Source organism: Trichoderma evansii (assembly GCF_050947405.1).
Source record: "Trichoderma evansii strain SZMC 28006 chromosome Unknown GGI43scaffold_15, whole genome shotgun sequence".
Taxonomy (NCBI): Eukaryota; Fungi; Ascomycota; class Sordariomycetes; order Hypocreales; family Hypocreaceae; genus Trichoderma; species Trichoderma evansii.
The window spans coordinates 696,975-723,296 of NW_028145191.1; the positions used below are offsets into that span (position 1 = coordinate 696,975).

General features: G+C 49.4%; 10 protein-coding genes across 10 annotated transcripts; 6 read left to right on the top strand and 4 right to left on the bottom strand.

The window, feature by feature from the left end:
* Positions 1-396: 396 nt before the first annotated feature.
* Positions 397-1,248, bottom strand: GGI43DRAFT_385503 (transporter YIP1; the record flags this gene model as incomplete). Its single annotated transcript, XM_083203662.1, has 2 exons — positions 397-509; positions 579-1,248. 2 exons carry the CDS (start codon positions 1,246-1,248, stop codon positions 397-399), a joined length of 783 nt encoding a protein of 260 aa, XP_083058970.1.
* A 482-nt stretch (positions 1,249-1,730) lies between these two features.
* On the top strand, positions 1,731-3,190 carry GGI43DRAFT_98483 (Rag GTPase GTR1). Its single transcript, XM_083210635.1, has 2 exons — positions 1,731-1,994; positions 2,067-3,190. Exons 1-2 carry the CDS (start codon positions 1,825-1,827, stop codon positions 2,962-2,964), a joined length of 1,068 nt encoding a protein of 355 aa, XP_083058971.1. The 5' UTR covers positions 1,731-1,824; the 3' UTR covers positions 2,965-3,190.
* Positions 3,191-3,235: 45 nt separating this feature from the next.
* GGI43DRAFT_98488 (protein phosphatase regulator SHP1) lies at positions 3,236-4,997 on the bottom strand. Its single transcript, XM_083210636.1, has 3 exons — positions 4,695-4,997; positions 4,205-4,629; positions 3,236-4,151 (listed from the first exon to the last, which is right to left on the bottom strand). The coding sequence occupies exons 1-3, from the start codon at positions 4,773-4,775 to the stop codon at positions 3,416-3,418; spliced, it is 1,242 nt and encodes a 413-aa protein (XP_083058972.1). The 5' UTR covers positions 4,776-4,997; the 3' UTR covers positions 3,236-3,415.
* Positions 4,998-5,230: 233 nt separating this feature from the next.
* GGI43DRAFT_428721 (membrane insertase OXA1) lies at positions 5,231-8,427 on the top strand (the record flags this gene model as incomplete). The annotated part of the gene is made up of 3 exons (XM_083209012.1): positions 5,231-5,497; positions 6,417-7,346; positions 7,407-8,427. The coding sequence occupies 3 exons, from the start codon at positions 5,231-5,233 to the stop codon at positions 7,887-7,889; spliced, it is 1,680 nt and encodes a 559-aa protein (XP_083058973.1). The 3' UTR covers positions 7,890-8,427.
* GGI43DRAFT_98552 (URC4/urg3 family protein) lies at positions 8,428-11,134 on the bottom strand. Its single transcript, XM_083210637.1, has 5 exons — positions 10,469-11,134; positions 9,926-10,201; positions 9,643-9,859; positions 8,984-9,573; positions 8,428-8,920 (listed from the first exon to the last, which is right to left on the bottom strand). The coding sequence occupies exons 1-5, from the start codon at positions 10,829-10,831 to the stop codon at positions 8,837-8,839; spliced, it is 1,530 nt and encodes a 509-aa protein (XP_083058974.1). The 5' UTR covers positions 10,832-11,134; the 3' UTR covers positions 8,428-8,836.
* A 2,314-nt stretch (positions 11,135-13,448) lies between these two features.
* Positions 13,449-14,759, top strand: GGI43DRAFT_98647 (uncharacterized protein). The gene is made up of 2 exons (XM_083210638.1): positions 13,449-14,032; positions 14,098-14,759. Exons 1-2 carry the CDS (start codon positions 13,559-13,561, stop codon positions 14,299-14,301), a joined length of 678 nt encoding a protein of 225 aa, XP_083058975.1. The 5' UTR covers positions 13,449-13,558; the 3' UTR covers positions 14,302-14,759.
* A 3,837-nt stretch (positions 14,760-18,596) lies between these two features.
* Positions 18,597-20,327, bottom strand: GGI43DRAFT_409562 (ATP-dependent RNA helicase eIF4A). The gene is made up of 4 exons (XM_083206529.1): positions 20,139-20,327; positions 19,014-20,054; positions 18,758-18,960; positions 18,597-18,697 (listed from the first exon to the last, which is right to left on the bottom strand). Exons 1-3 carry the CDS (start codon positions 20,245-20,247, stop codon positions 18,902-18,904), a joined length of 1,209 nt encoding a protein of 402 aa, XP_083058976.1. The 5' UTR covers positions 20,248-20,327; the 3' UTR covers positions 18,597-18,697; positions 18,758-18,901.
* A 140-nt stretch (positions 20,328-20,467) lies between these two features.
* GGI43DRAFT_409563 (SF3a splicing factor complex subunit PRP9) lies at positions 20,468-22,314 on the top strand. The gene is made up of 2 exons (XM_083206530.1): positions 20,468-20,679; positions 20,739-22,314. Exons 1-2 carry the CDS (start codon positions 20,587-20,589, stop codon positions 22,155-22,157), a joined length of 1,512 nt encoding a protein of 503 aa, XP_083058977.1. The 5' UTR covers positions 20,468-20,586; the 3' UTR covers positions 22,158-22,314.
* Positions 22,315-22,512: 198 nt separating this feature from the next.
* On the top strand, positions 22,513-24,605 carry GGI43DRAFT_409566 (uncharacterized protein). Its single transcript, XM_083206531.1, has 3 exons — positions 22,513-23,261; positions 23,378-23,856; positions 23,906-24,605. The coding sequence occupies exons 1-3, from the start codon at positions 23,041-23,043 to the stop codon at positions 24,298-24,300; spliced, it is 1,095 nt and encodes a 364-aa protein (XP_083058978.1). The 5' UTR covers positions 22,513-23,040; the 3' UTR covers positions 24,301-24,605.
* A 236-nt stretch (positions 24,606-24,841) lies between these two features.
* Positions 24,842-26,137, top strand: GGI43DRAFT_409569 (endonuclease). Its single transcript, XM_083206532.1, has 2 exons — positions 24,842-25,231; positions 25,301-26,137. Exons 1-2 carry the CDS (start codon positions 24,996-24,998, stop codon positions 25,986-25,988), a joined length of 924 nt encoding a protein of 307 aa, XP_083058979.1. The 5' UTR covers positions 24,842-24,995; the 3' UTR covers positions 25,989-26,137.
* Positions 26,138-26,322: the final 185 nt, after the last annotated feature.

A 26,322-nucleotide genomic window follows, 5' to 3' on the forward strand; every position in this document is an offset into this window, starting at 1 on the left:
TTAGAATATTCTTCAGTCTCACAAGCAATCGAAATCGCAGCTTGCAAGATACTCCAATAGCAGGATTAACCACATCTGCATTGAAGATTTCTCTATATTATACAGGCCTTATTATACACGCAGTATTCGCTGTTGGCTTGACTACCAAGACGCTGGCTGACAACTTTTCAAGATTCCATTATGAAATGCGTCTTCTCTCCGCTCTATGCTGAGAATTTCACTCCCAGCGAAGCCGATTCCTCCACTGTGCCAAGCTACCAAGTGGCAAGGGCCACAAGCCGACATGATCCCCGATGCCTATATCTCAGAGGAAGCCAAGCCCTCGCCCCTCGTAGTGCGCTTTTCCATATACGGTTTCAATATCAATCATTCCTAACCCATATCACTGGCTTCAGCTCATTGCGGCGCCTTTCCTCGGCTGTTGAAGATTGTGATGATGCCGAATCCAACGTAGAATAAGGCTACTGGGTACGCCACAAGGCCGCGCATATCCTTCATTTTGCCAACGGCTAAGATAAGTTAGTTATATATTCGCTCAACAAGAGGTTGCCTTTTGTTTAGCTTTAAATCGCACTCACCACAGAAGATGGCGCTTGATCGTGACGTCGACCAGCAGATAGCCAAGCTTGTAATGATATATCCCGCCATGCAATCAAGAGGCATGACCACACCAACCAACGACGTAAGGACAAGTGGCAAGAAACTATACCCCAATACACTAGCATTCTGAGTAAACGTAAGTGAGCTGGGCGAAGGGTCGGCTCCAGGATATCCCGGCACGGTGTCGGGCGTCATCAAGCTGAGAATCATGTATAAGGTACTCGAGCCCATGACCGCGAGACTGTAGACGTAGCCAAAGTGAACCTGGCCACTGCAAAGCAGAAAAGAACCAAACAGAACCACAAACAGCAAGGGACCAGCCAAGTCAGAGTCGTTCATAACGAGCTCCAGTCGCTCGATAGGGGAGAATGGGTTGAGGACAGCAAGCGTCTTGGCCTGCATGTGCGCAAAGTCGACGCCCAGCTCCTCTCGTAATGACGGTTCGTTATCGTAGCCCTCTGCGGAAAAGGCAGCCAGCCATCCCGTCCTCAGGCCAGTCTGTTCGCGATAGCCGCCGCCAGGAGGGACGCCGTAGCTGGTCGGGGGAGGTTGTGAGGGAGCGGCCTGGTAGGAGCCATGGTAGAATTGGAGGTTCTCGGTCGCTGATGGAGATGCAGAGGCGCCGTACTGATTGTAGTATTGCGCCATTATCGAGGGTTGATGTCGTGGCGGTGCGTAGGAATTGTATCGGGGATGACGTTTGGAGAGTGACGCGATGCTATGAATTGGAGTTGCAGCAGCTTGACTTGACATGTGGTTTCAGCGGTTCCAGATGCTTAGGTGGCGGATTACATAAGACAAGGCAGCGATAAGAGCGCAACTGATAACGGTGGCCGTTGAGCTCCAGCTTTGGAGCTTTTGGCTGTCATTTTAGTGCACTAAAGTACAGCATGTACTTCCAAAGCCACTTTCTCGTATATATTTTGGTCTGCAAAGGGTTGATCCAGGGATTCGAATTCAAAGTAGATCCATTACCAGAAGCGCAATAGAGCCGAGTGAAATGCCAATGTCGCATCTAATTACAGCTGAAAGCTACACCAGCAACTGCACGTGCTCATACTCGGGTAGAGGTACTCTGACACTAAAGAGGCTCCCGCGGTGCTAGCAGGTACCTTGCATGTACCGCCCATAGCCTCTCTTTGTGACAACCATCTTCAACTTCTACTTCCTTCAACACCATACAGACCACATACTATACGCTGTCACTCACCACCAGCTCTCGCCATGGCTTCATTTGGCGAACCCCCGCCGCCAGATGCCGGCTCTGATGTCCGGAACGAGGTCAAGAAGCCAAAGAAAAAGAAGGTTCTTCTCATGGGCAAGTCCGGGTCCGGAAAGTCGAGCATGCGCAGCATCATCTTCAGCAACTACATAGCTCGCGACACTCGAAGATTGTGAGTCCCCCTTTCCTCTGTCTTTCTCCTCTGGAGATTCGCATGTTGCTTCATACTCATTCTCATTTGCAGAGGTGCCACCATCGACATCGATCTCTCCCACGTTAAGTTCCTCGGCAACCTCACCCTCAACCTCTGGGACTGCGGCGGCCAAGAGGCCTTTATGGAGAACTACCTCTCCCAGCAGCGCGTCCACGTCTTCTCCAACGTCGGCGTGCTCATTTACGTCTTCGACATCGAGTCGCGTGATGTCGACCGCGACCTGGCCACCTACGTCTCCATCCTCTCGGCCCTGCTGCAGTACTCCCCCGCCGCCAAGATGTACATCCTCGTCCACAAGATGGATCTCGTCGTGCCTAATTCCCGCGAGTCCGTCTACGACGAGCGTGTGCGGCTTGTGCGACAGAAGACGGCTGAGTACGTCAACTCGGTCGGCATGGACATCAGCAACGTCGACCTCACGCCATTTGCTACGTCCATCTGGGACCAGAGCTTGTATAAGGCCTGGGCGTCCATCATCCACGATCTGGTCCCCAACCTCGCCGTCATTGAGCACAACCTCGCCAACCTTGGTGTTGCCATTGAGGCTGAAGAGCTTCTCCTCTTCGAACGCACGTCTTTCCTTGCCGTCTCATCGTGGACCTCTCCCGAAGGCCGGAACAATCCCACCGAGGATCGCCAGGAACGCATGTCCAACATCATGAAGCACTTTAAGCAGAGCATATCGCGCTATACCGGTACACCACGCAACGCCGAGCAGTTCATTCGCATGGAGCACAAGGCGGGCTTGCGCTTCAGCCTCTTCATCCTGAAATTCACCACCAACACCTACCTCATGGTGGTGCTGCCGCCCGGTGAAGCTCGATTCAATGCTGCCATGCTGAACTGCCAGATTGCCATTGAGCATTTCAAATTCTTGGATGCCCCAGCAGCCGCGCCCGTTGCCGCTGCGCAGGCCCCGCCAGCTTAAGGCGTTGGGGCTACAAAGAGATGGGACGAGAAGTCCCAATGATTTAATGAAGCAGGTTGTTTTATGGAGGCGTTTCGGAAACAAATAATACCTTGGTTAATTTCTCAACGGTAACAGCAGTGTTTGTAACTTACACCTACTCTGGTCTCTGATTCTTTTTTGGTGTTTGGATTTTGTGTACATATCTAGAACAGTCTGTAGTATAAACTTGCACGTCAACAGTTGATAACTTTGTATAATGGCTGCTAAATATGCCAGCTTTTAAAATGGCTACGGCTACGTGAGGACCAATGAAGAATTAGACGTAACTGTGATTTCCTGTCTTAGAATTGACCTTTTTACCGGTCTCTACTCATCTATGTGTGAGTTTTACCAAATTTGGTTTAAAAGCAATGCATCCCTTTGTTCCTTTAATTCAATCAATGCCGAACCCATATCTCCATAACCTCGTCTATGCCCACTTAACAACGGCTGTTCCGCCCTTCTTGAACTCAGACATCTCACCCAGCACAAGATCCTTATCTGTGTGCTCCTTGTTGGGGAAAGTCGTAGCCAGGACCCAGGCTCGATCACGAGTCTCCACTGAAGCGCCCTGAACAAAGCCGTATACATCGCCCACCGTGTGCGTAGTGTTGAAGCGGGCAGGCAGCCTAGATCCATCGGGCATCTGGATTCTGATCATGATTGTTGGTTGTGAATCGTCGATGGTTGGCGCGGGAGGAGCAGATGACGATGAAGTTCCAGAGGGAGCAGCGGCTGAAGTCGAGGATGTCGCGGCACCGGGAACTGGGCTGCCAAGGCGATGGCCAGCGCTGGAAAAGGGCTTGTATGACTTCGGTGGCTGTTTGTATGGGCTATCGTGTTGGTGGAGCTTGACATCGACAGATTGGTCGTGTTGGACATTCATCAAATGTAGGGGAGCCCGACCAGAGCGAATCAGCTGGAGATCCGCCTCGTTCTGAGGGTCGTCAAAACGACGAAGCTCGCCATCGTCGATGCTGAATCCATCGTGCCAGATGTGAAGCACTCGTTCCACTGGGGGGCCTGTTGGCCTCTGTTCAGCACCACGAGGATCGGGGATGCTTCGGCTCTCCACGCCATCTCCACCAAGTGTCACGCCGGTACCGCGGAAATGAGTCTGGCGAGAAGGTCCGGCTTCGGGGTTGGCATCAGATTGCCGTGAGTTGCTGTAGAGCATTAGAAGAGTGTTATATCAAGAAAAAATATTCACATCACTCACGCTTTGGCCTTGGCCAATATGTCACTGATAATCTTCCTCGAGCCGCCTTCTGATGTGGGATCCTGAACCGCAAGTCCAGACTTTTCGCCACCGGCAAACAGATTGCCCCGTCCATCGTCCTCATCGTCATCATCGTAGTCTTCGTCCTCATCATCGTCATCGTGGTGGGCAGCTGAGCTCCCTATTGATCCCAATGTGGCAATTCCCTTCTTCTTCGGTTGCTTCGATTTCCGAGACGCCGCGCTGGAGAAGTCCTCTTGGGGAGCAGGGCGACCATCCAAGGTTCGTGGGCCGCTGTACTGCTCAAGCGTGCCCTCCTCAGCCTGTTTCCTGCGTCGTTCGTCGTTGCGCTCATCCTCGTCGTGGAAGTAAGAGTTGCAGGCAGCCAGCATATCCCAGCCGTTGGATTCAAGGTACTGAGTGGCCTGTATCGATCAGCATTGGCCAGCTTCTTAACATCATGACAAACTCGCGCTCATATTATACTAACCAGCTCTTCTGAGGCGCCGCTCATGGTAACAAAGTTCCGTACCATCTCCTCGCGATCTGGAACTTCATCTTCTCGCGCCATGGTGATAAGCTATGTGAGGGGTCGTGAATATGGCTGAAAGTAAACGAAATTTGCGAAGAAGGAGAGAAACGAAGCTGAAATTTCAGCTGTAAATATTTCTTGTCTTCCTTTTGTAAACACGTGCTATTGATGCAAAGAAAACAATCTGCTGTTCGTTTGATAGCTTTTCGATTCGATTACCAAAGCAAGGCAGCGGCTCACTTTCGTCATGCAAGCTGTCCCACACGCCTCACGCTTTCGGCGCGGCACCTAAAAGTAGCGGGTGCTTGACCCCACCGGAATAGCGATCCACCGGCCCCGATGGTGCATTATGTAATCTTCCTTCTAATGCCGAGCTCTGCTCCGTATCGGCTTTACTCCAAGTAAACGGAAGTACATCATAGCTTCCGAGCACCTTGTCCAGCATCAATTCCAACCAGCGGCATCGACAGATTCCATCTGGACAAGCCATCACGATGTCTAGCGACGATCTAAGCGCCCATCTGGCCGACTCCGGCGTCACCATGCGGTCGGACAGCGAGCAGTACTCCCCAGGCAACGAAGTATCGTCACCATCGTCATCAAACTCCCCGGTCATTCTATACAATCCTCCGACAGCCTGGACTCTGATACGGAGCGCCGCCATCAACTTGGTGCTGCCATTCATTAACGGCATGATGCTGGGATTTGGAGAGCTGTTTGCTCATGAATTCGCATTCAGATTAGGATGGGGCGGCACAAAGGTCAGTTTATGCGGCTGAGGGGTCCAATTCGGGAGAATCTACTCTTTGATTCTCTCGTTTTCCAAACTCAACTCAAAAATTATCAAAAAATGTCAATGGGAACTGATTCGCTAACTTGCCCGGATGCATTATAGGTCTTCCCTGTATCTCGAAGACGAGCTCACCCCATTGGCCCTGGCATTGAAGTCCGCGAGCGACGAGAGCGGCCTGGACCTTCACTAGATGATATTGCAAGCTTGGAATAAGAGAGAGGAGGCATTTTAAATGAATAAAAAACCTTGTATATGAATCAATCATGTCTAAATACACATATGCAGATGCATTATGAAGACTACGGCTTTCTTTCAACTGCATTTCAAACTACTATTATCTATTAGCTTAGCAGCGGATAGCGGCATAAAGCTATTCAGGCAATAATACTGCCGCAAAGTGCACCATCAGCAACTTGCGCGAAAACTGCCGGCCAAATCATTCAAATAGCCAATTCAACTCTTTATTATGATGAATATATAAATACAAACACTCTTTCCAACTACAGTCCAGCATTACTGCCATCATCCCACACTCAGTCTTCACTCTATTCCTAGCTACTACCTCGCAGCACGCAGATCAGCGCACTCGGCGTGGGGTAGATCCGACATTTATCCGCCACTCTCGAAAAATCACCCAAAGGCCCCGTCAGAAGCGCAACAATTTGATATCCAGACGCTTCATTCATACCGGCAGAAATCCAGTCGCAATGCTTCCAAGCAGAGGGATTGCACGCTCCCTCCCTTCACCGGGAGCTTGGAGGCAAGCACAGACAAACCGATTGGCTGTAAGAAACAACTCTTCCCCAAAAAGAAAAGACCCTTGTTTTTGGCGCAAATTTTCTTTTACAACTTTTTTTTTTGATCTTGCGACTAATAGCCGAAAGCAGAATCTTTCCAATCGACAGTTCAGCAATGGCCGCCAATTCGGTACCTCGCTGCGAAACGCCAACGGTAGATTGACGACTGCCTCATCGCCATTCCGCACTCGATATGCCGCCGCCGCGCCAATTGTGCTCGGAGGAGTCTCGTCTTCAAGATCGCTGTCTCTGTGGGGTTGGGGTGGGGGAAGCAAGAAGGACGATTCTGCCGCCGCTGCGACGACAACACCAGAGACTGCCAGCGATGCTGCTGCTACACCGGCCCCGGTAGAGCAGGCTTCCGCTGTGACTTCTGCTGCTCCCGTAGATGCTACCGCCACTGTGTCCGCGACCGAACCCGCCGTTGCCGCCTCCGATGTCGACCTCTCTTCGATTTCGGCCCTCATCAACGGCCAGGACATTCTCAACATGCCCGAAGATATTGGTTATTTGCACGCGATTGGACTGGATTACGGCTGGGGCTTCACTTCCATCATGCAATGGACTCTTGAGCACGTCCACGTCTGGTCTGGCCTGGGCTGGGGTGCCTCCATCATGGCCACAGCTGTCCTGCTGAGAGCCATCATGTTCTACCCCCAGATCCAGAGTCTCAAATTCAACGCCATCATGCAGAGAATGAGAAAAGACCCTCGATCCAACGAGGCCATGAAGCTCGTCCAGCAAGGTTTCCAGGAGAGCGACATGGAGAAGCGTCAGCGCGGCCAGGTCCTGAACAAGATGCTGAGAACCGAGTACGGCGTCAGCAACTGGGGCATCCTATGGTCGCTTGCCCAGATCCCCTTTACTTTCGGTCTCTTCCGTATTGTCAGCGGCATGGTGCACATCCCACTACCTTCACTGGAGAATGCTGGTTTCCTCTGGTTCACTGATCTCTCTGCCACCGACCCTTACTTTGTTCTTCCTGCTGCAGGTACTGCCCTCATGATGGGTGCTCTCCTGGTAAGTTTTCTCTACGTCCAACTCACTACGTCTTATTACTGACCAGACTCTCCCCAAAAGATCAACGCCAAGCACACTCCCCAGCAGCAGCGCAAGATGCTCAAGCCCATGATGTATATCTTTGGCACCGTTGGTTTCGTCGGCACCACATTCCTCTCGGCCGCCGTCAACCTCATGACCGTCGCCCTCGGTGGCTCCACCCTCCTCACAGCCCTCATCCTCAACATCTCCTCCATCCGCCGCTCCCTCGGCCTCCCCACCGGTCCCGTCGACGAGGCCCCCGCCCCCCAGAAGAAGATCCAGTACGAGGCTCCCCGCACTGAGGCTCCCGGCATGGCCGGCCTCAGGGAACGTCTCACCACCAGTCTCGACGACATGAAGAAGGGCGTCTCCGAGTCTGTCTCCAACTACACCGGCCAGTACTCTGGTACAGAGCAGGAAAAGGCCGAGAGGAAGCGCAGAGAAATGATCCGCAAGCTGGAGGACATGCGAAAGCAGCAGGAGCGCGAGCAGTTTGAGCTGAAATACAAGAGCAAGAAATAAACAGGCCGCATAGACATGAAAGATACGAAAAAAAAAAGACAAAAAGAAAACAAATACATAGCAGCAAGGAAAGCGCTGTTGGGGAGAGAGGTGGAGGTTCTTTTTTTGGGTTAACCCTTTCTTGTACATGTACTACCTATTAAACCGCCAGTGTAACAGTAAATACATACGTAGAACGTATACCGAGCGAGGCGAAAAGATGGGCATAGGAATGGGCATAAAAAATGACGGGGAGGGGAAAGAAAATCTTCAAACAGAGCTGAGACATTGTACAATAATAGGGGGTTGAGTGGGAAAACTCTTTTCGCAAATAGACTAAAGCATTACAAAGACACTCCCGACAAATTAAAATTATAAAACAAACTAAAAAGCATCCATCTATCGTGCCTCTCTTTGACACAATTACAATTCAGGATTCTTCCCCTTGTTCTTCAATCAAATCAGTTGCTGGGCTTCAGGAGAGTTAGGACAACAATCTCAGCACCATGTAAATAGCATCAAAGTAAGAAAGAAAGAAAACGGGCAAGGCACAGCAAGGCCCGTGTAATTTTATTTTATTTTCCTCCGCCATATAGCACCAGAAAAGCAAATATCCCATAGTCTCCCTCTCTCTCTCCTTTTGTGTTTTTTCTTTCAAACAAGTTCCAACTCTCTTTTTCTTTTCCGTTTCCTTTTCTTGTACGATTTTCGCTAGTAGTACCAAATCGTAATTAATTATAAGTTGGAAGCAAAAGAAAAAAAGAACCGCCAAAATATCTGCTCATCATTTCCGCATCGCAAAACAAAGAAAAAAACAGGCCAAAAAAAACAGTGCGTGCCATCCCATATATAACTAGAGAAAAGAAAAGGAAAAAGGAGGGTGATATTTTGGTCGGTAGTTAAATGGTAATTTTTGGTCAATAAAGGGGGGAGTGAGAAGAGAAGAACATCCGCTACCGCCGCTCTTTTTAGAACACTGTTCCGTCGCTCTCGATTAGAATCGGCGGCTCCTTTGTATTAGGCCGATTAATCTCGGCAATTTCACGGCCTCCCTATTTAATTCATTAGTTGATATTCTCTCGGCTGTTAATGTGTATTGAAAAAGATTTCCTTACCTTCCAGCTGCCAGCTTCCATTAGCTGCGCCATGGTCATCTCATTGCCATCCAAGTCCGACTCCAGCGCCAAGTTGACCTCATCGCAAAGCTTGTCAAGCAGGGCGATTGTCAAGCCGCGCCATTCTACAATGACATCATCCGAAGTCGGGAACATTGGAGCCACCTCAATAACCTTGAGGCCGGACGTCTTGCAGTACTCGCTGTAGTTGGCCAGTCCGCGGGCCATGTCCACCTCCTTGAGAGTCAAAACGCCAAGATCGACAAAAAGACCGCCGTTGCGGTACTCGGCTAGGCCAGTCAATAGCTCTGTTCCGGAGAAATACATGTTTAGCAGGGATTGCATAGGCTGCATGAGGGAATACGCAAGCCACTGAGTCAGCTTATGAAACGGCAGGATGGATTCCCACGAATTAGGCCCCGAGGTGGGTAAGGCTTCGCAGGTCCAGGCATCTCCGAGTTGGACGCCGTTGATTGCTGTTCGATAAGGCCAGATGTTTTCAAGGCTTTCCATTAGAATAGTCCACAGGACTGGTAGGGGGACGATGAGAATCGATGATGCTTGTGTGGCGGGATGTGACAGCAAGTGGTCTTTAAACATGGTTAGAATGACGCATAAACATTTGGTATACAAGGACGAAAATTAAAGGGATTACTCACCAACCAGGTTACCAGGGCGGCCATCGGCGCCAAAGTACTCTGGGTGCTCTGCAAGAGCCTCTGACAGCTTGACCAAGACCTCCGTTCGGCCCTCCAAGCCAACGATTTCGTTGTCGGGATCAGACTGCATGCCCGAGGCAATCTTAGCTACCGATAGGGCTCCCAATGCCGTCTTATCAACTTGATGCTTGTTGGTTGGGCTTGCAGAGAAGATTCCCTAGATGATGTCGAGTTAGAAGCCAAGACTTTGCCAAGACTTTCAAAACTCCTCGGCTAAACTTACTGATTTGAACATTTCTAAACTGGCGATTGCAATGCCCTCGGAGCGCCTGTACTTTTTGCCATTATCAACGCTCTTATAGGTCCATGTAGTTCCAGCGCCGGCATCCAGCAGTACACTGATGAAGAAGAGGTCGACGAGTCGGCGGCAGCGCTCTGTGTTGTCAACGCTCTCAGGCCAGCTCCCCAGAAGCTCGGCTATCCTGTCTCGGCCCCCCATGCAGAAGTGTTGATAGCGACCATGGCTGGGAATGTCCTGGAAAGGAGCCTCGTGGTCACGCTGTATACAAGCATGTCTTGTTAGTCTGAATTCGCCCCAGCTATACAGATAGACAGACAATGACTGGCATAATCCAATGGGAAAAGTGTGTTTAGAGGCAAGTGAAACATTGAACAGATTGTCTTAAACAGTCCATTTTTGCGCGTGGGGGGAGCTGCGCAGAGCAAGAGAAACAATTCAAGTCAAACTTGATATCGCCAAATAGCAGCTCTGCTGCTTCAAAGCTTCCACCTCTTTGAATCAATCGCAACCAACAAACAAACGTACCTTGATAAGCCCTGAAACAAAAGTCACCACGTTGGGAAACTTGTTCATATCAACATCGAAATGGACCAGCTCGTTGTCTTCGGCTTTCTCTAGGAGGACCTTGGCCCTGTCTCGGATTGCGCCCAAGCTTCGCAGGTAGCCCGCCGGGTCCAGCGCTGGGTCCGGTGGTCGAGGCAGATCCAGCTTGGGTATTTTGAGGGAAGGCAGCGGTGATAGAGGAGTATTGGGCGTCAACATGCTTCCGGCGGAAGCGCGGTTGTTGGTCAAGCTTCCAAATCTGGAGGATCCGAAGCTGGTGGTGGACTGAGACTCGAGAATGCCCGACTCTCGAGGGGACTTTTGTTTACGGGAGAAGATACCCATGGCTGCTGATTATGCCTGCAGAGGCGTGATTCAAAGGTGGTGGTGGTGGAGTTTTGCTCGCGGGCGGATAGTTGGTAGAGCTTCTTTCTCTCTTTCTGTGTGTATGTGTGATTCGATATATGGAAGAATCGATAACGGACACCGGATCCGATGTATTCGGTTTCGAATGCTAAACAAGAAGCCCCGGGACAGGCAGCCACAGAATGATGGACCGATACAAAGAAGAGAAGACGAGGATGAGGACGAGGATAGGCAAGGTAAGGTGGTAGTAGGATGGCTAAAAGGGTATCTCGTGCAAAGGTACTTAGTACTTGAGCAGCTACTGAACTGCAAATCAACGGAACAAACTAAGCTGAGCTGAAGAATTGCAGGAAGAAAGAAGAGAATGTAAAGAACAAGAACGAAGCAGAAGAAAAACGCAGCGTCCGGCAAAATGGCAGCAACGCACGAGGGTCAAGGTGGCAGCCGAGGACGAGAAGAGAAGAAGAAATACTAATATCGATCCCCAAGCATAAGATTTTTGTTCCCGGCCTGCTGCCTCTGTACATAAGCTACCACCTCACCTACCACCTACCACCTAGTACTCAACCACTAGTACACTGGACCCTACCCCCGGCCTGGTAATTTTAGGGAACTGTCGCCGCCCAGAACCCCCGACTCGAACTGCCAAAGAGCCGGAACTGGAAGGGAACGAACCCGCCCATCGGCTACAAATTGCAAGGAGAGCGGCGGGGGTGCGAGAAAAAAGAGCCACCAGCATCCCATCCCAGATTGGCCCCAATAGCGGTTACCAGCTGCCAGGTACGACGAGTCGGCGTCCGTGCTACAGCGACCAGGGGCCCGTTGGGCAGTTGAGCTAGCAGCTAATAGCGGCACTGTGCCTGGTGTCGAACGGAGGTACCACCAGTGACCAGCGTTAGCAGCCAGAGCTAGCCGCAGCTGTTTGGCCATTGGTGCAGCGGCTGTCGTGCCAGATACGACGGGAGACGGAGGCTGTGTGCGGTACAGCACTTGCACAAGCGCAGCCTGGCAGGGAGGTGGAGGCGCGGAGTAAGTAGTACCACCTCTAGCTGGAAATAGTAGCAGTAGTAGCAGTAGTATAGCAGTAGTAGCAGCAGTAGTAGCAGTGATGGCTGGCACCAGACAAGCCAGACTACTCTACTGCTACCTGGAGCAGCTGCATTGGTACAGTGCCATACCGGTCTGGGGCGCCACTATTGCCGGAAGGTAGGCTCCAGAAGTCCAGAAGAGGGCTCCAGAAGACGAGCACCTCGTTGAACTGTGCGCGCTACTGGGGCTCTTAGCACGTCGCGGCTAGCATCCCGATTTGCGATATCCGCAACCTCCTCCGTACGAGGCACCACCTGTGGCTACCGTCGCCACTCCGGTCAAGGTCGACAGGGCGCCTAATAGCACCTAGACTTGCAAGGTCTGACGCTACAGGTCGCTAGCAGCACCCGAGCTCTTAGCACGCTGAGCTGCAATCAGTCCAAAGCCTTATCTCACTAGCATAACGTAACGTGAACCGCATCAATCTCACCTCACCTCACCTCGCCTTGCCTCATCTGCGGGATGCTCGTACTTGTACGAACGCCTGCAGCTTATGGTGCTTGTCTGTATGTAAGTATGTATTACACGCCACAAACAATGTGTGCTAAACGGGTAACAATGCATGCAGAGCCAAAAAAAAGTACTGCTTGTTCTTCAGCAGAGGGCGTTCCCTCGCCATGCGGGACTCCGCAAAAAAACCCTGACGGCATCATCACAGGCCCTGGGCGTGCTCGTGCTCCCTGAATTGGCCCGTAGCCACTTATTTAGTGGCCTCTCGGCGTGGAGAGAGAGGCAGCGGTGCGGGCAACCTTGAGTGGCTTCCCAAAGACCAAAAGACTCGCCGGCCAGGGGTGAGCATCCCGGACGCCACTTGGGCAGACTCGGGCCCCTTCTCGCGCTTCCAAGCGGCTGGGGACTCGGACCGCCCAATAGAGCAACGGGGAGAGTTTTTTTCCTTTGCGCAGTGGCACTCGATGGTTTGCTGACCGGGGGAGAGGAGAAGGGGACCAAAGCCAAGGGGAGGGACCAGCTCCAGCAACCAGCATATGCAACCAGCATTCATATGCACAGGTTGATGGGCTTGGGCTTGGCCTGGAGAGCGTGGCGAGATGGCCTCTGCTCAGGACGGTCCCAGCGCTTGGGGAGATTTTGGGCAGTGCAGTCCAAGCGCCCTCTAGACCAAGCGCCAGGCCACACGCGGTCCTGTTTTTTAGCCCTTTGGCGGGCGGTCGTCGTGCCGATTGGCGATGGCCTAGCGATCAGCTGCGATTCACCTTTATACTGTATGCGGAAGATGCAGAATCGCTGCTGCACACACTTCTGCTCTGCTTTGTGCCACTAAGCTGAGCTGAGCTGAGCAGAGGCTGTGGAATTAAATCCGCACGTGCTGATACAGCACTGCAGACGCAATCAAGGTCCTGCTGCAGCACTGTACCAATTCGTCCAATGTCAGCCATGCCATGCCCTACAGGGAAGTCCAGGCAGATTGAGAATTTTCATCTTTTCTCTTTATCCCTCGGTCGGGGACCAGTTTTACAACCCCTCCCTCCAACTACTGAGACAAGACCACAAAAAAAAGAATAAAAAAGAAGGAAGGGAGAAAAAAAAGCTCAAGGCCGAGTAATTCGCATCCCTGCCTTCGGCGCTGCAGGTACGGATGTACATTCCGGAAGTGAGATGTTAACACGCGGGTGTGCTCGTACCTGGTTCCCGAGAGAGTACCGCCCAGGTATGCTCCTTGTACCGGCTGTCGAGGCGCACTGCCAACCCGCACCCACAGGGACCGCGCAGGGACCGTGCAGCAACCCGCGGCGGCGCGGCAGTGACCTCGGAATCGCACAGGTACACGGCCGGCTGTACTACTGTAGGTACCGTCGTAATCATCATTTTATTTTCCTCGGGCTAGGCTGTCTTTGGCTGCTGCCTGTCTGCGATCCTCATCTCATCACCACCCCATGGCGGCCACCGTATCCAGAAGCTACTTGCACAGCACCTTTTAATTTGTTGTGCCTTGGTGCGGCTCATCCATGCTGTGACACGCCAGGCCGGATTGGATGCTTTGAGGAAAGACGGGCGGGCTCGATATGGGGGCCTTTTTTTTTCTCTTTTTCTTCGGTGCTGTCAGGCAATCAATATCATACCACCCGCTTTGTACTAGCACCAATATGCTGCTTTCCCCCGGCCAGTGGATGGTGATACTAACACATGGTGCATAGATAGCACCTTTCGAGCTCTCGGACTGTGGCCTTGCGTCAACATGCCCAGGGCAAGGGCCTCTCAATCTGGACAGGCTGGCTTTAGGCGATAAAAGAGTTTTTCCGATCAGGCTTTATATTGGGCAAAGGGACCTGTCACGATGGGCTCCCGTTTCAAGAGGCATGACAAGGATCATGAGCCAGAAACTCGAACCACCACTTTGACGTCTCCCCAGCCTGCTGGCCTTGCCACGCTTGATTGTGCTGTCAAAAGCAGGGAACGGACAGAGATGGCGATCAATTGCGCGGCATTGCACTGGGTACGCGTTTTATTCTCTTCATCTGGCTGCAATTGTTCGCCGGTGCAACTTCTTGGCGTTTGTTTGATACCCTTGATATATGGGATAATATCCACAGCGTCAAATATGGGTCCTACCTAATTCAGGAAGACTATCCCGGGAAATGATACCATTTCACAACAAAGGCATGCTTGTTCCAGCCCTCAGTTCGGGATGCAGCATTCATCTCAATTGGGCTCTTTTCTCTCTTCATAGATGAGAACTGCAGTTGGCCATCAACATGATTGTCATCGTCAGCCTCATTCTCAGCTAGCCACAGCTCATCAGACCGAGTAGACGAGCACACAGACCAGCCCTGTCGCAGCTCGGGGTCTCTCACATGTCCCGACCCGAAAAGAGCCACGGCGGAGCAACACACCGAGCGAAGCTGCTGCTTACCATACTCGTCTTGTACTAGCAGCACCGCGGATATTAAACTACAACAGCTACAGGCCACCTAGGCCGAAACGAGCAAAATCAACGAAGCGACCTCTTCTGCTTCCTCCTCATACGGAGTACATGCAGGTTTGATGGTCATGCTGGCTTCCTCTCCCAGCAACCCGGAGCCTGCTCCGTGGAGGGAAATCTTTAATATATGCACATTAATCAGAATGCGACCTCACGGCCCACATTAGCAAATTTGCCGATGCAGCAATCGAGGTCAGGCGAGAAAGAAGAGAGCAGGCATGCATAAGCTCCTCCTGCACACTCTCTAATTCCGCATGTGGTGGGTAAGGAAGCGATACCATGATGACTTTCTGGACTCCATGCAGATTGAAGCTCCTGTAACACCACTACAAGCATGCTACGCTGGACGGCTCATGCCAATCACTGCAAGAATTTGACCTGTCAAGCGTTTTGGCAGCGCTACCTCCCGTCTCCTTCAAACACTTGGTCCAGGGGGGCATTTCCCTGCCTCTTTTTGTGCTGTTGCTCTCGCTCTCTGCTTTTATCCCATTTCCACTTTCACGTGTCTATGGACCTGTATTGTACACTACATTGCGACGGCGAGCGATCCCGAGTCCCCGTAAGGAGAGGGGCTGCAGCCCACCCGGCGAAACAAATCTCGGTATCCGTTCTTTGTCAAGCAGCTCCGCAGGGTGGAATTTGACTCGGTAAGGCTTAAAGTGGCAGATGCCCTTCATTTGGCATTCCCATTCTTCTGCAGGATTTGGGCGACTATGAGAACGGGCTTGGCACAATTAACTGTTCCGTTAGGTGCAATTGCTAATACTCGTGCTGTGGATGGATGGCTACTGCAATCAGTCCCTCCACATGGGAAATGTCTTTAAATGAAGGTGAACAGAGTAGTACTGCTACGACTAACACGAAGCAGAAAGTACGTACCTCGCCCAAGTCAAGACTCATCTCTCAGCCCTTTCCCACGAGGCTTGGTGTGATCTTGGAGCATGGAGGCAGCGGGAAAACTTACCGTTTGCCGCTTCGGGACCCAGCAAACCGGCCATGGTAGCGAATAAACTTGGGCCTGTTCGATATAGCGCGCGCCATGCATTTTCAAGAATGAGGCTCAAACCAGGAAGGATACGCGGTAGTGTCGCAGTCGTCATTTAAAATGACGTTGCACGCGGGTAGAAGCCTACTAGGTGTTAGCCGGTGCGACACAACAAAGAATGGTGTAGCAATGCAATGCTACTCTACAGTGTGTCTCACAACAAACATGTTTCATTTCAAATCTGGCGAATCTATGAAATGAGGTGTAGCACTAGTATCACTTCCATTCGCGCTGCACGCGCCAGACACAGTCCCGAGATGGCGCCCATCATTCATTCACAGGCTATAGTATTTTTCTTTTTCTTTCTTTCTACATGATATTATTGGATGCATGCCGTGTGGTCACATGTTGTGCTACGCAATATCGCAGTTAATTAATTAAGATTAGCATCAACAGTTACCGTAATAAGGCGTTGGTGCACGCGCACAAATCTTGGGCTGCAAACTCTCACTACCCGGGAGCTGATCCCGAATTTGCGAAATATCGCCTGTCACGTTACACGCGAGGACAATTTTATGAAGCCTATTCTTAGTGGTGAATAATTTGAACTTTTGGAAATTAATTGTGTTGGCTTGTACTATTTTGTTGCGGTGGTGTAGGGTGCGAAATATGGGTGTGAAGCTGGGAAATGAGCTTCGTCTACCTGTGCCACGAATACATGTATCGATATAAAATCACATGCCGCTCCTATACTATAATCAAGATGCTGTCGCAAGGATAATGGTCCTTTTGACATGGAAAGCTATAAAAAGATGGTAAATTTAAATCAATCTCAAAATTGTAGTAATGACTGTTCACGGGAGACTCTCGATAGCCTATCTTTATATGTTACTCTTCAGCTGAGATTATACCTGCCAATATTGGCGATGCGCCCGCGGAACATCGAAGCGACATACCAATTGCGTACCCATGGCACCAATTATCACGAGATTCTTTATCGGCACTTGAAGAAATGGAAAATATATTGTATTGCTACTTATAGAACTTAGGTGAAAGAACGATAGTCTATCATATGTCAAATGCAGCGGAACTTTTACAGGAGCTCTATCTCACTCTGTATCTTTATGACGTGCATGCAATCTCCTCCAATACAAGGGGGCTTATTCTTTATCCTTCTCCCGTGGTTCTAATTACACGTCTCTCATTTCACAGAGATCAAAAATAGGGTTTATATATAATACCAGCATAATTCTCACCAATTGGGGGTTTGGAGGTAGACGGTACAGGATAGGTGCTTATATGACGCCAAGGAGTCAGTCATTAATCTGAGACCGTTACCGAGAGTAGAAACAGTAGTAGTGCTTTTTGATGATTCACTGGCGGCAGTTATAATAGCATCTCATTATTCTTTTTCTATTTTTGGTAACGCATGGCTTCTAGGTAAAAGTTTCTTTGATTAAATCTGGTGATGAGATGTCACTGGAATATGTTCTTGCTTCATATGCCGATTAATTGATGGCGATGCGACAGCCATACATCTGGAGTAGAATGTAGACACCAACAAATTCATGGCTCGGCAGTGCTTTCTTTCTAGCTGGATTTGACCTCGAACAACGCCGCATCCTTCCTGTTGCATGTAAACACGGGAATGATGTATGTAATACCTTCCGCTAATGAATCTGGTCTCTGAATCTCTCTTATGCTGATGATATGAGCTGAGGATGTAAGTGACTAGCATTACCTTCTTGAGCCACCTGCATGCACGCTAAATGACTTGACCAACTCTTCACAGCGTTTTCAACCCTACCCGAGGCCTTAGATTATCACAGATAAGATCACTTGATTCGTTGCTAGTAATAATCTCACATTAACTTTTTTTGTTTACCTTGCAAGGATGGTCTTCACAGCATTTTTAACCCTCCCTAAGGTCATCAGCTATTTGCAAATAAAGGGAAATAACTGCCTTATGCTTATATGCGTTGACTGCAAGCGGACGACGAGTTCACAGCATTTTTAACCCTCCCCAAGGTCATCAGCTGTTTGCAAATAAAGGGAAATAGCTGCCTCATGCTTATATACGTTTGACTCACAAAATTTCACAGCGTTTTTAACCCTCCCCGAGGCTTTCAACTGTAACAGATAAGATTACTTGATTCGCTGCCTCACATTAACCTTTTTTTTTTGTCTCCGAAATCCCCAGTTATTTATACATGGAGTTTTTGTCCTCCTTCACAGCATTCTTTAGCCTCCTAAAGGCTACATATATCTATTGCTGGATAAGATGACGCCATTTGCTGGTACCGTACCTCATGGAACAGGCAGACATATATATCAACAGATGTCCCCCGTCTATAGTCAATTTGCAATATTTAGCTTTTTTCAAGATCTTTATTGTAATCTGGCCAATGCTAGACTGGTGGCTGGATTGCCCGTATGACTAGCCAATCGTAATCCCATCATATTTGAATATCGCCCAAGGAAATGAACTCTCAGATCTCATTGTCTCAATACCTCCTTACGGGGAGGCAACCTATAGAATATGGCGATTTATTTCTTGGCAAGGGCATCAGCAAGTTGATGCTGGTTGCTATTCACGGCATCAACAAGCTAAATGCATAATCAAGGCACAGAGATTGTCATGAAAGGGATATTACGAGTGCAGCCATGACCCGATTCAACGTGTTACCAATATGGCGTGTTTCTTTTGAGCTTTTATTGATTGATACATCTGTTACTCGGTGACAATTGCAGGATAATACTCCGAATGAGACCCATAGCCATCATCCAAACACGACTCGGTTAAAAAAAAAAAAAAAAAAAAAATACCAATCTGAATACTCAAAATTATCAGCGAAATCAACAGAATGTCACAAGAAGGAATGTTGCCCACCTGACTAAACTTGCTACCCCTTTCCTCCACAATTAAAGAGCCGGGCATGCCCCTGGTCCTCGGCTCTGTTTTCGCCCCAATTACGTTGCGCCCGTAGTTATACTTTTCCCTTATGCATCTTTTCTATGCGAGAAGGAGAGTCGATTACGCGATGAGATCTGCGACGTTCATCGGCATCTCGTCAATTTGAGTTGAGTAGTACACTGAGTCATGTTAGTTGCTGTCAAGTGGAAAATGTGGGGGTCCTGGAACGTACACTCAATGTCTCGGAGGATGCGAACGTCCTCTGTAGTGACAAAGTTGATAGCAACACCCTTGCGACCAAATCGTCCGCTACGACCAATTCGGTGGATATAGTTCTCTCGGTTGCTTGGTAAATCGTAGTTGATAACTAGACTGACTTGCTGAACGTCGATACCACGTGCCCAAACGTCTGTCGAGATGAGCACTCGGCTGTTACCCTGTCGGAAATCTTGCATAATGCTATCACGCTCCTTTTGCGGCATATCACCATGCATGGAGCTAACAGTAAAGTTTGCCTCGCGCATCTTATCCGTGAGCCAGTCCACCTTTCGGCGAGTGTTACAGAAGATGACGGCTTGGGTAATAGTGAGCGTATCGTAAAGATCACACAGGGTATCGAATTTCCAGTCCTCCTTCTCCACAGCGATAAAGTATTGCTTCAAACCTTCGAGCGTAAGTTCGTCTCGCTTGACAAGAATTCGGACGGGATCGGTCATGAATTTGGTGGTCATGTCGAGGACATCGTAGGGAAGGGTGGCACTGACGACCACAACCTGGGTCGCGGGTGGTAGGTAGCGGTAAACATCATAGATCTGCTCTCGGAATCCCTTGTTGAGGAGCTCGTCTGCTTCATCCAGGATAAGCATCTTGATGTGCCTCGTTCTAAGATGGCGTCGTCGAATCATATCCGCAACTCGTCCAGGTGTGCCTGATACAATGTGCTGGCCGTAATCCAGCTTTCGAATGTCCTCTCCAACGTTCGTGCCTCCGATACAGGCGTGGCATTGCACATTCATGTAATCGCCCAAAGCCATGACGACCGATTGGATCTGGGTGGCCAATTCTCGTGTGGGGGACAGGACAAGGGCCTGAGTCTCGCGCACGGCTGTGTCAATAACTTGCAGCATGCTAATCGAGAAGGTGGCCGTTTTGCCGGTACCAGACTGGGCCTGTGCGATGGTGTCGCGTCCTTTGCAGATCTGGACAATGGCTCGCGACTGGACGGCGGAAGGTGATTCGTAACCGTAAGCGTAAATGCCGCGAAGAAGGTTCTCTAGAGGTTTCTCGTCAGCGCGACTTCAAAGGAGCGATACGATGCCCGCAATGCTGGCAGAGGCGGTAGCAGTAGGTCAGTTACCTTTCAGCGACATGGCTTCAAAGGTCGGATGCACCGTCACCTCTTTGGAGGTGGAGAATTCCATCCTCTCATCCGCCTTGCGGTCAATTCCTCCAGCGCCTTCAGCCATGATGCAAATTCGTGTATTGGTGTGATGAAGGGATAAAATATTTGCTGAACCTGTCGGCAGCTTTGGGATGAAGTCAGGTTAGCAGTTGGGGAATCTGGGCTCTAAAACTTTGGCTCGATCGATAACGATTCTAGTGGCGGCAATACTCCGGCTATATTGATAAGCCACTTTTGCCCCCGGCTCCCCAAAACGCGACCAGCTTTGGTGTTTTTTTATGGAGTCATCAAACGCTACCACCAACTTGTCTGATATCTTGATTGGAAGCGATTCCCTCTTGGTATCGCGCCTGTTTCTTCCCTTTTCTACCACTTATTCTTCCCAGAGTGCAATAGGCTCAAGATGTTGGTTTTGGAAGAACAGCGATACATCCATGAGGACCTAGAGCGCCTCGAACAGGGCATCGCGGATCGTATCCGTGAGGACCCCAAGCATGTGAGCTCTCTCAACCCGTGGCTTCATTCCTTCCTAGCTAATGACATAACCTGGTGCAGATCCGCGACAGACTCAACCGCGACCACGAAGTCGCACAGCTATTAGACCAGATCCAAGCGCAATCCCAGAATCTGCTCAACATCTACAAAGACGAATCCGGCAACAGGGCGCAAGAGATTCAGCAGATTGGCAGTGGAGACCCCTTCGAAGAGTTTTATCGTCAGTGGAAGGACGTTCGAGACCATCACGCAAGATACCCCAACGAGCAAGCAGAGAACTCTGAGCAGCGATACAAGTTGTCCAGACATGGCGATCCATTGGAGCCCTTACCGTCCATTGTCGACTCTCTTTTCTCAGGAGAAGAGGCTTATGGAAGATTTTTTGATCTAAACACCTGCCACGAAGCCTTTCTAAACTTGCCAAACGTAAAACGTTTGACATATCTGCAGTATCTGGAGCTGTTTGACAACTTTGCCCCTGGCTTCGCAGGCGTTAAGCGAAACGAGAAACTGACAGATCAATATTTCCAATATGTCGGCGATCTGAGTGGCTATCTCGAGTCATTCATGAGACGAACTCGACCTCTGGAGGACGTGGATAAGGTTATGCAGACTTTCGACCAGGAATTCGAAGAGGTTTGGGCCAAGGATGAAGCAGAGGGATGGAGTCTGGAGCAGGGAGCTTCGACATCAACGAAACAGCGAACGGGAGATGCCATATGGTGCGATGATTGCGAGAAGGAATTCAGCAACGAAAATGTCTATAAGAACCATCTCACGGGACGAAAGCACATCAAGGCTGCCGAACAGCGAAGTCAGCGGCAAGAAGAGTCTAAGCCTGAGACAAATGGATCCGGCAAGGGGACGGTCTCTGCGACTAGACTAAAAGAGCGAGCTGTGGCAGAGCGTGAATACAGAGTCAAGCGATTGGCTAGCGCCATGAGCACTGAGCGAAGCGATACCCGTGTCAATGTTGAACGTAAACAGGGTATGACAGAACGAGAACGCCAGCAGGAGCTGGATAACCTTCTCAACGTGACTGAGACCCGACACGAGCCGACAGAAGAGGGAGACGGCGAAGGAGAAGACGGCGAGGAGAAGATTTACAATCCTCTCAAACTTCCTTTGGCATGGGACGGAAAGCCCATTCCCTTTTGGCTGTATCGATTACACGGACTGGGCGTGGAATTTCCATGCGAGATCTGTGGAAATTTCGTCTACATGGGCAGGCGTGCATTCGACAAGCACTTTAACGAGGCACGCCACGTGTATGGTCTGAAGTGTCTGGGTATCGCCAACACCAGCTTATTCAGAGATATCACGGGTATTGATGAGGCCATGAGACTGTGGGAGAAGATTCAGAAGGAGAAGAGAAGGGGCAAGATTGATGACGGCAGTGTCGTGCAGATGGAGGACGGTGAGGGAAATGTTATGCCGGAGAAGGTCTATTACGATTTACAGAAGCAGGGTCTGCTATAAATTTTACATATATAATCACTAGGGAGTTTGTGGAGAAAACAATTCGGGATTATAAGGGAAAACTTATTCGGAACTACATATTTATAGGCAATTATAGTGTAATTGGAAGAATGCCGTCTATAATGGATATATGAGCTGCTGGCCTTGACTCTACTAATAATCCTTGTTCTATCCAGAGACTACTCGCATCTACCTTCTAGATATGATATTTTATCTTGTGACATACTACCTACCATAAAGGGTGTCGCCATCCAACTAAGATCTGCATCGCTGTCAAAAGTGGCTTAGTGTCCATCTCAGCACGTACCTCTCAAGTCTCAAATCTGTAGATGTCTTGTACACCAAAACCCACCCACGGGCACACTCTTATATAATGTCAATGAAAATCATCATCGTATAGCACTTATTTCTTTTGCTTATACAGAAAAGGATGCTATATAATCTTATACTAGACAACTTTACTCTATAGACTTCGCAATCCAAACTCGATACAACCGGGCGTACTGTCCGATGGGGAGACAAGCCGGACGAATCACTTTTCGACGCGGCAGGCAGCCATCCTTTTGAACTACCTATGACATGCAGCAGGCACCAAAAAAACAGGGACGGCAAAATGAAAATACACACATGAATTTAAAATATGAACATCATATGCGAGATATTTTAGCCGATCAGATATGCGTATCATTCACATTCGTGTGTCGATCCTTTTCGGATTCCCTCTTTTTTTTATCCTCTTTGGCCATGCATAATGCGCCTCGAGGCTGGGAATGAGGGGGTTTATTGCGTTATGCCAACAATCATCTTGTTGAACCTCAATTTCCCCCTCACTTGTGTTGAGAATTGTTTTTATCTCTAATTATCTACACTGTTCAACCGCAGCATGCAGAGCCCATCTTACGAACTGGATCCTCGTGGGGACGTGCTTCTAACACTCCGACAGCCAAACCTACATGAACTTGTCTGGGGCACATCAACATCAGTCAACCCAGCCGACGGCCAAGAGGCCGGAAACCTTTTTGGCGTTTTTGAAGAACCCGAATCCGAACCTGAGCCTGGATCAGAGTCCACCCTAGCTAGCTCAGATAAATCCAATGGGACCGAGTAAGCAATCCAATCTGTCGCTGGTGACGGTTGGTGACGGTGATGGCAATGGCGCCATGTAAACGATATCAGATGAGCAGTCACTTGAAATCTTTTGCACTAATGAAGATGAATAGCGAATCTGAAGCAATAACATTTCGGCTCTCTTCACGGCACCTGTGTCTCGCGTCGCCTATCTTTAATGCTATGCTATGCGGAAGTTGGAAAGAGAGCGCTGGCTCCGTTGAGCTACAATTGAGTTATGATATAGCAGCAACGGAGTGGAATACAGAGGCGCTTCTTCTTCTGATGAACATTATTCATGGCCATCATCGGAAAGTACCTCATTCCGTTGATCTGGACACATTGGCACAGCTTTCTATTCTGGTAGACTATTACGAGTGCTACGAAATAATCGAATTCTTTGCCCATCTTTGGATAGATAAGCTCAGCTCCAAGTTGCCGACCTCATACGGTCGAGAGTCTGTTATTTGGCTCTTCGTGTCCTGGGTCTTTTCGAAGGATGCTATATTCGAGAAGATGACAGAGCTAGCATTGAAAGAGTGTGAAAAACCGCTCGATACTATGTGTCTGCCGTTGCCGCCTCTGTTATTGAGTACGAGATTATAACTTACATGTTGGTGGTAAGCTAACTTACGACACAGGCGACATTGAGGAGAAACGAACCCTCTCACTGTACAACATTCTAAGCGCACTGGGCGAATTACGTGAAGATCTTATGAAAGGAAAGAAGGGCTGCACATTTGAGTGCTCGTCTATGCTTCTCGGCTCACTCATTAAAGAAATGGACAAGCACGAGATCAATGAGGATCAACTTCTCGAATCGTTCTCAGATCGAAGCATAGCGCAGTTTAAGTCGACTTTGCTAGGGTTTCAAAAACCGGTCTGGTATTCGAATTCCAGGTCAAACGGTTATAACCATTATAGTTCGCATCCATCCTACCACTCCTGCTGCATAAACAGCATGGTTGAGCCAATGATTGATATTGTTTGGAAAAATTTGAATGGCCTGAAACTGGATGAATACCGAGCCCAGTAGGATGACAGCGACTGCACTTTAAAGTGGGCAGAGAATCACGTTGAAGGTAATAAAGTCACATACTCTATCTACACCTTAGGTACAATAAAAGCGTAATGCGCATCTGCTTTTTGGAGACAACGACGGCTATGATATGATAGGTACCTATATGTAGTGCTAGCTCCAGATTCCATTAGGCTTATAAAAGTGAAATTCAATGCTCTAGAGGGGATATTTAGGGCTTGCCCATATTAAATACGTCTTGTTCTTCCATTACCGACAAAGCCATATAGCAAGAATGAATCACCATGCTTGCTATTTAGTTCAATGCTTTGCTTTCCCATCCCAATGACTGTTACTGCATCGATGTAGTTGGTTCATCATGCCAGGTGCAGGTCAATCTCCAGCACAGTAGGATTTTTGGAAGCAGTTTCATCACATCCTTATGGCCAGATAGCGATGTATTTATGACTATTTGACGGATTATACTATTGGTTGTATATAAAAAAGTAGCATCGCTCATTCAGCCTTCTGCTTTGGCACCTTATCCTGCCATCTGGTAGTGCTTAGTCATCATACGTAACCAGTGCTAAAGCAAACACTTGGAAGCGCGTTTCTTATCAACAGTCTTTTACCCTACATAGACATCACATACCCTAAATCGCTGTTGATATTGAGGGATTGTTCTGGATCTCAAACATTGAAAAAGAATAGGCATGTCAAGCCTGGTCAAGCCTCTTCCTGCTTTGTATGCCGTTTACGTTTTGCGCTCCACGGTGAGAAGCGCATCGATATATGTTGGATCCACCCCAAACCCACCAAGACGGCTCAAACAGCACAATGGTGAAGTCAAAGGTGGCGCGGTGCGAACATCGCGCGAGAGTCTTCGCCCCTGGGAGATGATTGTGCTGGTCACTGGATTCCCGAGCTCGATAGCGGCCTTGAAGTTTGAGTAGGTCCTAGTAAATCCTGATTACCCTGCATCTCAAGGGGCCTCATATACTGATACTGAGTTTACAAGATGGGCGCTAAACAACCCGCATCTTACACTTCATATACCAAAAGAAGATCGCATTACAGTGGCAACTCGGCGGAAAAAGAGTGGCATGCCAAAACGATCGCCACATACTCTTGCTTCCATTATTCCCAACCTTCATCTTCTTACGAGCGTACCAAGTTTCTCAAGATGGCCACTAAACTTGCACTTTTTTAGCAAAGACGCTCATAAAGCTTGGGTGGACCGGGTAAAAACAAGCAGGACGACCGTTCGAGCCGGCTTGGAGGTATTCAGCGACTTTGGCTCCTCCGCCGATGACTTGTCGACGACATCACGGGGGATTCACTCTTTGCCACTGGACTACTGGCCGATGAAGGAGTATATCGAAAAGGCACACAACGTGGTATCATTCGAGAGACAGGGCAAATGTATCCACTGCTATGAAGAGATGGAGCCTGACCAAGGTTTATATGCAATGTGTCCAACCGATGGTTGCGAGGCAATGGGGCATCTTGACTGCTGGAGCAAACATGCCTTGGCCAGTGACGACGATCCCAATGCCATTCTACCAAATAGTTGTGAATGTCCATCATGCGGCGGAAAGATACGATGGGGAGACATGATCAAGGAGCTGAGTCTACGGACACGCGGAGCTGGCGAGGTGGAGAAGCTGCTGAAGAAAAAGAAGAGGCTGGCTGCTAAGGATTCATGATAGAGCCAATTGGGGGTTTTCCGGAGCTTCTTTGGCTGGGCGTTGTTGGCGAAAGTATAGATTTAGGGTTGTGCATATTTTGGACTATTTTGTATTGTTGTTATTAGCATTCAATTTCATAGAAGCCATTGACGTATACATTGCATGCAGATATGTATGTTCCTGATGATCATTCACTGCCAGGGATGCCCTGAACCATGATCCAGGCTGATTTGCTTCGCTTGTGCCTCAAACAGCGAGGCTCGACTCTTGATGGTGGGGTGATGACGGCACCAGTTCAGTGGGGGATTTTTTTCCTGCGCCCCAAAGTCGCGGATCGCGGGTTCGGTAATCT

What these genes read in the sequence shown, in the direction of transcription:
- GGI43DRAFT_98483 (XM_083210635.1), top strand. Translation starts at nt 1,825, where the DNA reads ATGGCTTCATTTGGCGAACCCCCGCCGCCAGATGCCGGCTCTGATGTC. An exon ending in GCTCGCGACACTCGAAGATT is followed by an intron (nt 1,995 to 2,066) that starts GTGAGTCCCCCT and finishes TCTCATTTGCAG; the next exon opens with AGGTGCCACCATCGACATCG.
- GGI43DRAFT_98488 (XM_083210636.1), bottom strand. Translation starts at nt 4,775, where the DNA reads ATGGCGCGAGAAGATGAAGTTCCAGATCGCGAGGAGATGGTACGGAAC. An exon ending in GCGGCGCCTCAGAAGAGCTG is followed by an intron (nt 4,630 to 4,694) that starts GTTAGTATAATA and finishes TGATCGATACAG; the next exon opens with GCCACTCAGTACCTTGAATC. An exon ending in ATATTGGCCAAGGCCAAAGC is followed by an intron (nt 4,152 to 4,204) that starts GTGAGTGATGTG and finishes AATGCTCTACAG; the next exon opens with CAACTCACGGCAATCTGATG.
- GGI43DRAFT_98552 (XM_083210637.1), bottom strand. Translation starts at nt 10,831, where the DNA reads ATGGGTATCTTCTCCCGTAAACAAAAGTCCCCTCGAGAGTCGGGCATT. An exon ending in TTGTTTCAGGGCTTATCAAG is followed by an intron (nt 10,202 to 10,468) that starts GTACGTTTGTTT and finishes GCTTGTATACAG; the next exon opens with CGTGACCACGAGGCTCCTTT. An exon ending in TGGAAGCTGGCAGCTGGAAG is followed by an intron (nt 8,921 to 8,983) that starts GTAAGGAAATCT and finishes TGAATTAAATAG; the next exon opens with GGAGGCCGTGAAATTGCCGA.
- GGI43DRAFT_98647 (XM_083210638.1), top strand. Translation starts at nt 13,559, where the DNA reads ATGTTAACACGCGGGTGTGCTCGTACCTGGTTCCCGAGAGAGTACCGC. An exon ending in AATATCATACCACCCGCTTT is followed by an intron (nt 14,033 to 14,097) that starts GTACTAGCACCA and finishes CATGGTGCATAG; the next exon opens with ATAGCACCTTTCGAGCTCTC.
- GGI43DRAFT_409562 (XM_083206529.1), bottom strand. Translation starts at nt 20,247, where the DNA reads ATGGCTGAAGGCGCTGGAGGAATTGACCGCAAGGCGGATGAGAGGATG. An exon ending in TGAAGCCATGTCGCTGAAAG is followed by an intron (nt 20,055 to 20,138) that starts GTAACTGACCTA and finishes AGAAACCTCTAG; the next exon opens with AGAACCTTCTTCGCGGCATT. An exon ending in CATCCTCCGAGACATTGAGT is followed by an intron (nt 18,961 to 19,013) that starts GTACGTTCCAGG and finishes AACATGACTCAG; the next exon opens with TGTACTACTCAACTCAAATT.
- GGI43DRAFT_409563 (XM_083206530.1), top strand. Translation starts at nt 20,587, where the DNA reads ATGTTGGTTTTGGAAGAACAGCGATACATCCATGAGGACCTAGAGCGC. An exon ending in TCCGTGAGGACCCCAAGCAT is followed by an intron (nt 20,680 to 20,738) that starts GTGAGCTCTCTC and finishes AACCTGGTGCAG; the next exon opens with ATCCGCGACAGACTCAACCG.
- GGI43DRAFT_409566 (XM_083206531.1), top strand. Translation starts at nt 23,041, where the DNA reads ATGCAGAGCCCATCTTACGAACTGGATCCTCGTGGGGACGTGCTTCTA. An exon ending in GATAAATCCAATGGGACCGA is followed by an intron (nt 23,262 to 23,377) that starts GTAAGCAATCCA and finishes GAAGATGAATAG; the next exon opens with CGAATCTGAAGCAATAACAT. An exon ending in GTTGCCGCCTCTGTTATTGA is followed by an intron (nt 23,857 to 23,905) that starts GTACGAGATTAT and finishes CTTACGACACAG; the next exon opens with GCGACATTGAGGAGAAACGA.
- GGI43DRAFT_409569 (XM_083206532.1), top strand. Translation starts at nt 24,996, where the DNA reads ATGTCAAGCCTGGTCAAGCCTCTTCCTGCTTTGTATGCCGTTTACGTT. An exon ending in ATAGCGGCCTTGAAGTTTGA is followed by an intron (nt 25,232 to 25,300) that starts GTAGGTCCTAGT and finishes TGAGTTTACAAG; the next exon opens with ATGGGCGCTAAACAACCCGC.